Source organism: Trypanosoma cruzi, genomic scaffold, assembly GCF_000209065.1.
Source record: "Trypanosoma cruzi strain CL Brener 1047053517087 genomic scaffold, whole genome shotgun sequence".
NCBI classification, from domain to species: Eukaryota; Euglenozoa; class Kinetoplastea; order Trypanosomatida; family Trypanosomatidae; genus Trypanosoma; species Trypanosoma cruzi.
The window spans coordinates 66376-78453 of record NW_001849447.1 but is presented as its reverse complement, the minus strand read 5'-3'; the positions used below and the strand labels follow the sequence as shown (position 1 = coordinate 78453).

General features: G+C 45.1%; 4 protein-coding genes across 4 annotated transcripts, besides 18 other annotated features; all 4 read left to right on the top strand.

The window, feature by feature from the left end:
* Nucleotides 1-1483, top strand: Tc00.1047053511267.40 (hypothetical protein, conserved; the record flags this gene model as incomplete). The annotated part of the gene is made up of 1 exon (XM_801920.1): nucleotides 1-1483. A coding segment is annotated over one exon (1483 nt), but the record flags the coding sequence as incomplete, so codon positions are not given.
* Nucleotides 1-12078: a sequence feature (heterozygous, non-Esmeraldo-like haplotype).
* Nucleotides 1657-1708: a sequence feature (A-rich).
* Nucleotides 1974-2008: a sequence feature (AT_rich).
* Nucleotides 2066-2106: a microsatellite.
* Nucleotides 2160-2190: a microsatellite.
* Nucleotides 2301-2370: a sequence feature (A-rich).
* Nucleotides 3041-3102: a sequence feature (T-rich).
* Tc00.1047053511267.30 (cholinephosphate cytidylyltransferase A, putative) lies at nucleotides 3506-5026 on the top strand (the record flags this gene model as incomplete). Its single annotated transcript, XM_801919.1, has 1 exon — nucleotides 3506-5026. The coding sequence occupies one exon, from the start codon at nucleotides 3506-3508 to the stop codon at nucleotides 5024-5026; it is 1521 nt and encodes a 506-aa protein (XP_807012.1).
* Nucleotides 4311-4332: a sequence feature (AT_rich).
* Tc00.1047053511267.24 (hypothetical protein, conserved) lies at nucleotides 5579-7867 on the top strand (the record flags this gene model as incomplete). The annotated part of the gene is made up of 1 exon (XM_801921.1): nucleotides 5579-7867. The coding sequence occupies one exon, from the start codon at nucleotides 5579-5581 to the stop codon at nucleotides 7865-7867; it is 2289 nt and encodes a 762-aa protein (XP_807014.1).
* Nucleotides 6044-6069: a microsatellite.
* Nucleotides 7912-7999: a sequence feature (A-rich).
* Nucleotides 8174-8198: a microsatellite.
* Nucleotides 8304-8324: a microsatellite.
* Nucleotides 8518-8549: a microsatellite.
* Nucleotides 8709-8741: a sequence feature (AT_rich).
* Nucleotides 8788-8807: a microsatellite.
* Nucleotides 9329-9374: a microsatellite.
* On the top strand, nucleotides 9819-10574 carry Tc00.1047053511267.20 (hypothetical protein, conserved; the record flags this gene model as incomplete). The annotated part of the gene is made up of 1 exon (XM_801918.1): nucleotides 9819-10574. The coding sequence occupies one exon, from the start codon at nucleotides 9819-9821 to the stop codon at nucleotides 10572-10574; it is 756 nt and encodes a 251-aa protein (XP_807011.1).
* Nucleotides 10698-10755: a sequence feature (T-rich).
* Nucleotides 10821-10844: a sequence feature (AT_rich).

The following is a 12078-nucleotide window of genomic DNA, read 5'->3' as shown; positions in this document are numbered from 1 at the left end:
GTTTATGAGGCATATTGAGCTTGCCGTGGAAAGTGGCAGTGTGATGCTTATGGGATTTGATGTAAATGTTGCCCTCAACGTCAAGGTGGACAACCGACCAGAACCGTGCCATTTTGCCATTGTTATTGGCATGGATCAGGAGCGTGGAATAGTGAGGCTGGCTGATGTGAATGTGAAAAAATACCGTAAGACTTGGCATCTACCGGTAACACGGCTCTATTCCGCTGTCATTGGTTACGGCTACATTGTGGCAGCCAAATCACGGAAAACCATTGAAAAACTTAACGCAACGGGGTTTGAACAATCCGTTCTGAGTGAGGCTCGTTATGCGCTTCCACCGACGCAGCGATTATTGCGGTTTGAATACCCGAAAAAAAATTATGTTGTTACGATCCTCGCGGATGCGTTTGCTCGTCTGGGATTTAAAGCGGATGTGGAGAGTGTTGTAAATTTCAGTGGGTTTCATCTCTCGTTTATGCTTTCAGAGCACTTGCCTTTAGAGAACGCGGCCACCGTGGCACGCAATTACTCTCACACGCATGCAGAGGATGGTGTAAGTGTTGCTACAAGACACATGGACAAGGGTGCAACAGGTTCCACCTTACAAGGCCTTCTTCAACAAATTCGATTTGCCTTACAATTTCCAGAGTCACGTTGTCTAATTGTGAATTTTCAGACTTCCATCATACATGCTAATAAGGCGGTGTGGAATGGCAGCAACGGCGGATCTTATGCGATTGTGCTTCACTTTGATGAATCCAGTTCTCTTGTGACACTCAGTGATTCGAACCATGGATCTTTTTACAGAACCTGGGTGTGTCCATTGGACGTCCTATTTGATGCTATATCAGCTGTAGATTCGATCGCCCTGCGTGCTAGAGGTACTCTTATGCTTACGACCACATCACAGCGCGATATGTATCTTGATTGCTACGGCTATGATATGCGTCATTCAATTGTGCATCATCCCTTCAAACCGAGCGTGTGGCCTGCGTTTCACTGTCTTGCCCTAGTCGCATCCGAGATGAGCCGTGGGGACTCAACGACGGGTCAGTCTGTACAATTTTCAGCGGAGGATTTTCTTTACTCGCTTTCATCTTTCTCCGTCCACAACGTGCTTAGAAACGAATTGGAAAGTGAACACATTGCTGCCCTCGCCAACACGGCCTTTGAACGGCTGGAGATTCCCCTTGAAGCCAATGCTGTGGATGTCACGATTTCAGGATCTTTTATAAAAGCTTGCTGCGACGAGACGGTTAATGGGAAACCGGTCACAATGACGCTCCTGGGGTATGACACACGGCCGATTCATCGAGTGGCGGGGTTTTCTGTCGCTGCCATCAATCGCGTGCGCGGAACCGAAAAGGAGGGGTTCGTGCAATTGGTGGAGGGTAATGGCTGCACCTTTGGATCTGTCTGGGAGCGTCCAGCGCAGGAACTGCAGTTTGCGGTGACAGCAATGGTGAGGATTAGGCGGCGTTGAGAGGAACAGTTTTTGAGGTGGCGAAAGCGTTCCGCACCAGTTCTTTTTTTCTTTTTGCTCTCATTTATTTATATTTTTACCACCACCACCACCACACGTACAGCAGTTACCGTAACAAGACGAATCTGGAAGAACGTGGGTAGCGCTCAATGTGCTGCAGAATCAGAACATATTTTTCCCTTCTTTCCTTTCTTCTTTTCTTTTTTTCTTGGCTTTCTTCTCTCTGATGCATTGCGGAGATCAGGAAACAACTTCATTTGTCCTTGGAAAAATTGGACGGGTGAGGAGACGATGCATTTTACTTTTTTTTTTTTTTTTTTTGTCCTCCCCTTCCCCACTTTACAGCTTGGCTCTTGGAACTTGCGCATGTCCGTGTGATGCACCCAAGGTGGTGGAAAAGGCTTTCTTGTTTGTGAAGGACTTTCTGTAGCCGAAGGAGGAAAACACATAAACAAACAGGGGAGGAAGAGGAAAAAAAGGTGGAAGGCGGAAAATTATATGAAAAAACAAAATAAATTATAAAATGTTGTGGCTTTATTGTTGTGCGTTTATGTATGATTGCAATGAAGGTGGAATGGAAAGTATACAAATATATATATATATATATATGTTCATATATTTATTATGTTTGTGTGCCTGTAGGAAGGTGCTGCTCTCCTGGTTTATTGTCCTGGAGTTTTTTTTAGTTTCTTTTTTTTTTTTTTTTTAAAAACTGAAGCAAAAAATATGAAAGCACTGTTATATTTGATTGATTTTACGCGCCCAAAATGTCTCTTGTGGTGGCGCAAGCCCTTCACCTCAATGTGGAAACCCCATGTTTTTTTTTTTTTCCTTTTTTTTTTTCAAGACCTGATTTTTTTTTTTTTTTTTTTTGTTGTTGTTCTTTTGTTATGTAATTCTTATTCTTATTCTGCAGCATTTTCCTCTTTTGCTGGGAATTTTTTTTTTTTTGCTTGCTTTTTTTCTTCTTCTTGACTTCTGCGTTTGTGGAGATGTATACCCTCATTTTTGTCTTGTTTTTGGTATGCATTTTTGCCAACCCTCATCCCTCGTCATTTCGTTTTTGTGCGCTACACTCGGAGACGGAAGCTGCCGGTGTTGCGGGGGCTGATGTATTTTTACTATTCTTCTCTTTGGAGGGCCTGCGGTGCAAGCGGGAGTGGCGTGAGGATGCCAAGAAGGAATTTTCTTCTTTTGCTGTCTTTTTTTTTTTCTGTTTCTGCTGCTTCTGCCTTCTTGTGTGGATGACTTTGTGTGTTTGGCTTCTGGTGGCAGTCTTTTTTGTGTTTCCACACAATCGCTTTTTCTCTCCTTTTCTCTCTTTTTGCCATCGTCTTCGCCTGTCATCCTGCCATTCCGTGCGCCGCACGCGTCTCTGCAGGTGTTACACGGAGCGGCGTGGGGCTGGCGCGGGGACACGCACACGCACACGCACACAGATAGAAAGGGGATTAGGGCAGAACGGGGGTGGGTGGGTGGCTTAGGCATTTTATTTTATTTTTTTTGTGTTTGTGGGTGTTGTTTTCAATCAAAAAATTTATTGGGAAGTGAAGGAAGAAAAAAAAAACAAAACAAAGGGAAAAACAAAAGCAACAACAACAACAAAGATACAAAAACAAGGACGCCAAACATTGCGCAGACTTTCATTTATCATCTGTAATTAATTTACCTGGCAGGCTTTTTTTTTTTTTACTGCGGATTTTGTAAACACCGAGAAGAGACGGGATTGCTGAATCCACCCGCACTTTCAGACACAACATTACAAAGGAGTTTTTTTGTTTTGTTTCTTTTCTTGCCTTCTGTGTGTTTGTGTAGGCGGTGCGTGTTATAATACACATAGTTTCTTGACTTATTTCTGCTGTATTTGTTTTTTCAATTTTTTTTCTCTCTCTCTCTGTTGTTGTTGTTGTTGTCGTTTGTTGGCATCTCTTTATTTCTGTCGTTTTTCTCTGATTACGTCCTTGTGGGTGTGTGCTGCACTTTCGTTCTTATTCTTGTACGTGATCGCTTTGCCGGGCGAGTATGTCGTCGGATATCATTGAGCACAGTTTTTTTTTTACGCCCCTTGAGCGGGACCGCATCGCTCACGCGGAGACGTTTGTTGACACCCGTCCAAGCAGCTTCGTTACGGTTATTTTCAGTCCACTTTGGCAAGCGATGAGTCGGCATTTGGTGCCGGAGATGGTGGCGCCTAACGCTATTACACTTGCGGGTCTGGTGAGCTCCATGCAGTCGTATCAAATTATTAGTGATCATTATGATGGAAGCGAAAGTGACCCAAATAATATCGAAGCTCAGACTCCCATTTTGTTATCGTGCTTGCTGTGCCTTGTGGCCATTGTCTGCGGTTCCTTGGATGGTGTTCACGCAAAGCGCTGTCGATCGGCATCTCCTCTTGGTGATATTTTTTCCCGCGTGTGCAGCAGTATTTCTCGTATATTTTTTGCTTTGACACTTATGGAGGCATTTAGCGTGAGAGACCTTCATACGAAATGGTATTTGCTCATGGCGATGCAGCTAGTAGAGCTCAACACGGTACTTAGCCGTATTAATGCGGATAACCTCAAACCTCAAAAGGCGAAGAATCTTGCGTATCATCTTACGTATTGTTTTCGGGATTCGGAGTTGTCCTTTTTGATCCTCTGCGCCTTAATTACACGTCTTGTGTATCCATCTACGGGCTTTTACGTTTTGTTTACGTCAAATTTTCCAAAATACAGTTTTTTATTGCTGGTGGTGGTGAGCTTTGTTAATGTGGCATTACTGAAGATGAAGCGGAAGTACAAGAGTGGAATCGCGCTTTGTTTGGTTGCGCGCGTAGTTCCTCTATATAAAATTTTATTATTTAACAATTACAGTGTTCTCAGCGTGATTAGTGGAGCTTTGGTGGTCGCACTTCTTTCGATAGAGGTACATGTTAGCAACGTTGCCAGGCGTCGTGTGCATGCGGGAGTGTTGTGCATTAGTATTGGTTCTGTGTTTAACGACATCTTTTCCATTGTAGCTTCCGTTCTGTACATCATTGGTATGTTGGTGGATCTTTCTTATTCCACCCGTATTCCGTTGTTTGTACCGGTAAGGAACGTCTTTTGCGACGGTGTTTTTGACTTGTGTCATGCGGGGCACAAAAACTTTATGCAAAATGCGTTGCAGTACGGCAACCGCCTTATTGTTGGAGTCTGCGGGGACGAAGATTGTGAGAATTACAAGCGGCGACCAATCATGACAACAGAGGAGCGTGTTAACGAGGTACGTATGTGCAAGTTTGTCTCGCAGGTGATTTCAAACAGTCCGGTAACTGGTGTTACGGAGGAAATGATCAAACGGCACAACATTCATGTTGTTGTTTGCGGCAAAGAGTACGACCGGCCCGATGATACGTTCTACGCCGTTCCACGGCGTCTTGGGATTCTTCGAACAGCCCCTCGCACGGAGGGCATTTCCACAAGCGTGTTGATTGCGCGTATTCGTGCGGCCACGGACGCGGATGTGGTGGCGAAGGACAAGTCCTCAGGACGCTCTGTCGTGAGGGATGGATCATGACTCTTCCCATGGCTGTAGGTTTTAGTGAGGAGAGCCAAGGCGCTTCAGTTCAATGATGGACACCGGCAATTTGTGTTCACTGCAAATTTGACAACCGCAATTATGCATCCAGGGGCTGTGTACATCGCCCTTTTAAAAGGTGTTGTGTCTCAGGGAACGAGGCCGGATGTACAGGATTGAACAAAACAATAATTAAACGACGAATTCACACCCAGCACAGCACAATATATATATATAAGGAGGGGCGCAATGAAGGAGTTCAAGTAGGAAAAAGAACTATTGTAAATGGCTGGGTTTCTTCTCTCCCAATTTATTTTTTGCCTTTCGATATGGTACGCAAAAGAAAGAAAGAAGAAAAAAAATCACCAAAAAAGACGGCAGAAAAGGAATCGCAAGCGTCAGATGTTGACGCATATATATATTTTTTGTCTCTGACTTTCCAGAGAAACTGTTGTCTGCTTTTATCATCCTGTTTCAGCTGTGAATTTACGTTTTTTTTCTCTTCTTCTTTTCTCTTTCCCAGATTGTGCGTGTGTGTGTGGGAGGGGGGCCATGAATTGTTCCTGCGCTGTTGCTTTTTTATGCAACCCTTCTGTCTCACGACTTCTTCTGTGCGTTTTCCGTTGCCTTGTGGCGTTGTGGGTGGCAGAGGAACACGTGCTGACAGCGCGTGGGCAGCCCGTTCCGGCTAAGGGAGGGGCGCAGGAAGGAATGATCGGCAGTGCTGTGCCACCCCCATTTGTTTACATCCGAAAATATTCCGGTTTCAGTGTTGCCTTTTTTTTTTTTTTTTGCGTTGCGCTTCTGCAAGCGACACCGGGACCCGTCGGAGCCTCCGTTACTTTGCGGTGTGGAGGTTTTTTGGCGAGGGTGTGTTTAGGCACCAGAATTTTACGACGCGTCGCTTCTCCCCCTGTTTCCGAAGGAAAGGAGAAGGAGGAGGAGGACACAAAGTCGGAAGCGACACTAAGAGAAGGAGTGAAGGAAAGAGAACAAATAGAAATAATAAGCGACATCAATAATAATAATAATAATAATAATAAAAGCAACGAAAACCAGAGAATAAGAGGGATAGGGAAGGATAGCGAGGGAAATCAACGAATCTCAAGGATGTGCACTCCAAATGGCAATGGGTTTTATGGGGATGCCATGTATCAGACACACTTTTGCATCCGAAACAAGCGTGAAAATGGCCTTATTGGAGTTACGAAGTCACGTTTTTTTGGCTCATATGGGGATTCCGCATCATGTAACTCGATTGGGAATTCCGTCTCGCTTCTGCCGTACGGCTATATGGGGAGCACAAACAACGGAGGCTCACCCACATCTACTGCAAATCAAGATATAGTACCTGCGACTTCCTTTCCCTTGGCTGTTAATACTGCCTCTGTTAGTATTGCTACCCCCACTGCTGTAATACCACCAGCTTCCCATGGTTCCACCAATACAGTGGCTACTTCTTTGTCTCAGCGGCTTCAACGGCAGGCAGTTCTTTTGGTCAAGCTGGCCGATGGGCAGCCAATCTCATGCATGCCCGTCCAGCAATTAGTTTTGGCGAGACCGGGTCCTTTAAATCCTGCCTCACTGCTTACGAGCGAGGATTTCCAAGGGAGCAAAAGATGCAGCAGTGGTGTAAGCTCTCCGGCTGAAGGCGGTCCAAGGGATGCTGGAGAAGGAGTCATATCCCCATTAAAATCAACGAGTTTTTTGGATGAACAGGCAATAAATACTTCCCGGGCCACGGTTTTCTCGGTTATGTCACCTGTCACACATGTTTCTTCAAGGCCGTTGTCTTTTGCGTATCATCCGTCAGCGACACCATTGGCTCAAAATGGGAACAATGTTTTGCCGCCAGGACCTGACAGTATTAGAAAAAGTGATTTTTACAGGAGAAATCCAACAACCACCAACAACAAGGGTACGATTAGTATTAAAAATCAGGGTGATTTTGCTGGTGATGGGCTCCGCGTTGATGTGTATTCTTCTGACTTTAGCTGTATTATATCTCTTTCACCTTCCGCAATCTTTCACAAGCCACACCCTTCATTGGGTGTTTCTCGATTGGTTCTTTGTCGAAAATATTTCCCTGGTCGCCCTGATAGCTGCTGGAAGGGTGCCATGTGCAAATTTGTGCATGCCGATACGACAGGTGCACCACGATATTCCATTCATGTTAACTACTCTTGGCGGAGCGCAGAATGCTGCACTTACCCGCGTCTCCCAGCAGGCGAAATGATTCATGTTTTGGCACCAAATGGTCGACAACCGTTGGAGACTTTTCCGAGTGAACGCATTCTGGTTACACGTGGTAGCATCAACTGGAAAAACCATATTGGACCACTTTCACGTTGCGCTCACTACTACTTCAACTGTCTTTGCAACCGGGGTGAAAAATGCAACTTCATTCACACAGTTTATGTCGATCTAAGTGTGGAGGGTGTATTTAAGCGTGCCCCGGCCTCCAGAACTATTCCACCGACCAAAAAGCGGGCATCACGGGCAAAATTATTTGCTTCATCACGATCCGATGTGGCTGCTAATGGTTGTGCCTCCGTGAGCAAGAAGAAACCAGTTTTGATGCAACCATCACGGGGGCACAACAATATCCTTTCTGAGGATTTTGACATAGATGGCGACACGGTGCCAACCGCAAATCAGAACCTTGACCTTGCAATACCAAAGCACGTTACGGACTCCTTTTCCCACACATTATTGTCCGTACGTGACGGCAGTGCGCGCAGCAGCACCAGTGGGGAGACAAGGCCGATTGAATGGACATTTGTGGATAATTCGGAGGATTCAATTTTGTCAGACGGGGTATCAGCTCTTCAGCTCTCATAAATAAAGCGCTGGGGCGCCGTATGGCTCTGAGAGAAGAGTATTGTTTTTTGTTTTTTTTTACTGTTTTTGCCTTTTCTTTTTTTTATTTTTATTTATGCATTTTTCATTTGTTGTGGGTTTTTATTCGTGTTTGCAATCTTAGAGAGTCAATTGCCGCAGCTCCGCGAAGTCGGTGGTTTGAGGCTTGTCGTAATAAAAATAATAATAAAGGGGCAATGGGTTTCAACGATAACAGAGGGAGAGAAAGAGAGCGCGTGTGTGTGCATGTGTGCGGTGAAGCAACAATGTTCGGAAAGATCTTCTCTCTTTTTTTTTCTTTTTTTTTTTTTTTGAAATTTTATTTTGTTTTAATTTTTTATCTGTGAGGGCCAACTAAAAGTGGGCTGTATATGGTTGTTTAATTAGAGGCATGTATGCACGTCTGCATTAACGAAAAATTATTATTATTATTATTATTGGTACTTTTTTTTTTCTCTCTGTGTGTTTTTTTGTTTGTGGTTAAGGCCAATGAAGCAAATAAACGAGAATTTCCATCATGGAAAAAACAACAACAACAACAACTAACAAACAGACAAGCAAGAAAAAGTAACCACGGCAATAAAAACTGAACGTGAGTGTGGGATTGGCGTAATCATAATTGTGAGACGCAATTTTTTTTTTGTTTTTTCTTTTTTTTTTTCTTCCCTCTGTGTAGGTCGACAAGTTATTTATGCGGTTGTTGATGAACAGTGATGCCCTTTTTTTTATATATGCCACGCATCTGAGACTGCCATATTTAACTTGATCCTTCCTCTTCCATGTATTTATATCCACATAGGTAAACATACATGTATACATTTACAAATATATAAATATTTATTTATAGAAATATATAGTGAAGAGGAAAAAAAACAAAAAGATGATGAGGGGGAAAAATGGGAAATAATAATAATAATAATAACCTGAATATTTTTTGAGCACACATTTTTTTGTGCTTTGGCGTCTTGTTCTTTTTTCACTTGCTCATCTTGAGCAGCCGGTGGAGGAGGGAGAGGTGCACATCGATTTCAGAAACACATGGAAGGAATGTGCGACCAGATGAGAATAAATAAATGAACAGGTGTTTTGTAATATATACTTTGGCCTCTTTGCATGCTGATGGATTTGTTTCGTGGTGATGGGGGGAGCGAGCTTGGAGGTGGCAAGGACAGTTTGTTCTCCTTCCCATCCAACCCCCACCCCATTATTCCCCACCGAGCGGAGGGAAGGGGGCAGCTCCAGCTGTTGCGGGGCTCTTGAAGACTGCCATTTCGTGGGTTTCTAAGAAATTAGGTTGTGGCAGAATGAGTTATGCAAACATTTGTTTATTTGTGTACGGGTGTTGTATGTATTTTCCCTAAAATGGGAAGAATAATATATGCATATATATTTTTTTGCACTGGACGAAGGTGTCATCTCCCTAATGGTGCTGCTTTTTTTCCTTTTCTTTGTATGTATTTATGTATGTTTGTATGTTTTTTTGTTTGTTGTTGTGAGAATGGGGGAAGAAGCTCAGGGCCAGAGTAAAATTCTGATTTGTTTCTTACCAATTTGTTGCCACATTTATGTTCTGCCTCTTATGAATCATCTCCATTTTACTGCACAAGAAGTTTACAAATGAAACAAAAGAAGAGAGACAATTTTATTTTTACTGTGTTTATTGCTGTCACAAATACTTCATTTTATACTTTAATTTTTTCTAGCTACGCAACGAATACACACAAGTAGGAAATGGAATACTCATAAACAAAAGGCAAAAAGTTGCGCGCGCGTAAATAGAAAAGCTACTTTTATATCCGTTATTAGTTTTGCACCTACGCATCTATACACGGTGCCGTCCCATTTGGTGGTCCACACACCCCCGGCACGTTTTAATATTTCCCGATTTGTTATTTGCCGGAACTACAGGTGCGGTGAGGCGGACTCATGTAATATGGGCGAAAACTGCAAGTTTGTACATGCGGACGTGGACTATTCAACGCTGGAGGGGCAGCCCATTCATGTGAACTACATTTGGCGTGATGAGAAGCTTTGCATTTATGAGCGGCTGCCTCCCGGGGATGTTTTGGAAGTGTTGCTGCCGAATTGCAAGCATCCTGCAGTGATGATCTCAAGTGAGTATGTCCTTGCGACACGGGGTGCGCGTTCATTTTCGAAAGGGAGACCACAAACACTTTCGCATTGTGCACATTACTACTTCAATTACCTGTGCAGCCGCGGCGAAGACTGCAGTTTCATTCACGCAATTTATGTTGACCCAACTATATCTGAGGTTTGCAAGCGTGCAGCGGGTCGTTCGCACCGCCAGCGTGTACCAGGTGCTTTGAGGTCGTCTGTTGAGAGCGCCGATAGCGACAGTCAACTCCAGTGTTCTCGTCAACGTAAAAAGTGTGGTGTGCCGCCAGAGATTCCAGTGACAATTGATGCTAGGAACTGCCGTGGCGACGGGGTGATGGCGCCTACTGTTAATGCTGAGGGTCTGAATTCGTGGGCGGGGCTGAACGGCCCTTCAGAAGCAAGCAGCGAGGGACCACGGCACAGCTCATCAGGTGAGGAGGGAACGCTGGAGCCATTGGTCGGATTGAAGTGCCGCGAACCGAATGGTGTACAAATGATTGGTTCCGCCTTTGGGCGGGCTGCTATGAGGCGTGCTCGTGTTTACCGACACGATCCTTATGGCATTTTCTAGTTGCTTTTTAAAAAAAGTAATATCTTTATTTGTGTCCTGTTGTGTTTATATATTTGTATTTATGGTTATATATGCATGCATAGTTCATAGAATCGCAAAAAGTAGGGCGTTTTGGATGGACTGAGAAGAAAAAAAAAAAAAGAATACAAGAAGAAACAAACAACAACAACAAAATTAAAAACCGAACGCTTTCTGAGGAAAATATCGTCACGGGTTTTACCATGGGGTGGCTTTTTTTTACTCTTGTTTTTTTATTAATTTTTTTTTATTCGTTCTTGCTGCGAGTGTTTTGAGCGAGGTAGGTACGCATGGGGCGTAATGATGTCGTTCAGTTACTGTGTGAGAAGATGAAATTGGGTCCTCTGGCAGTGCAGGTTACTTCATCATGCCTTGTGAACGCAATACTCAATGCTGCCAGGGGAGCCAAGAGACGGCAAATTCTTCTTTACGGGATCATGGCTAGCACAGACCCTATACCGAAGGCGAAGCTCCCCTCCAGCTGTATCTTGCTTGAACTCACTGTTGCAACTTGGGGTGTGGGGGTGCGTGCTGTCGTAATGTTTACAGTGCCAACGGATACACCGCCCCCAAAAAAGAGAATTTTTTTTTTTTTTTGGAAGAGGAGCGATGTAACCAATTTGCAACGCAATGTAGCCGATTCCATGATGGCAAAGAGGTCAGGCCGCCGAGAAGGCGCAACTCACCCGGCGACAACAATCCGATGGGATCACCACCGGTCGAATTTCGCTGTGCAGCATGCGGCTTTTGGCGCCGCAGCGGTGACGGACCGACCCACCGCCGCACAGCACGCCACGGAGGTCGACCTGACATTGTGAGAACCGGCCCGCATGAACAGCGCGAGGAGACAGTTCTGCATCTACTCCGATGCCCGGCTCTGCGGGCGCCCGGGGAACACATGGACTGGACACTGAGGAAGCGAGGAAGCCGCGCTTCACGAAAAAGTTGGCGCGGTTTTTCCTTGAAGTGGAACGGCTCCGTCGCCAACAGCGCCTCCACGCGGCGAGGAGGCACGACGCCCCTCACGGATGCGGCGTGAAATCGATGCTCCGGGAAGGCGCCTTTTTTTTGTTCTCTTTGTTGTCGGATTAATTGGCCTAATGATTTGCTGATTTGTTATTTTACTGGTTTTTGGCAGCGGCGGATCATCGAGCCACCGCGCCGGCAGGGGCGGCTGCGTAAAGTGTGCGTTTCGCGCCCTCCGCTGCGGCCTCCTTTTCGGGGGTGGTGGTTCTTCTTCACACTTCCACCCAGCAGGGCGGACGTGCTCTGCGATGGTGGGCGGTGTGCGGGTGTTCGAGTTCTTTTGAGAGGAAAAAATGAAAGAAAGGACTGGCGGGAAGTAAAAAAAAAAACATGCTCTTTTTGTGCTCACATTTTTCGGCACGCCATATCAGCGCGCACCCCGCCCGGACACCATCACACGGCCCGCCGTATTTCCAAAGGTGGCGGTTGTCGTCCTTCTCCCGCAACGTTTGTTTGGACT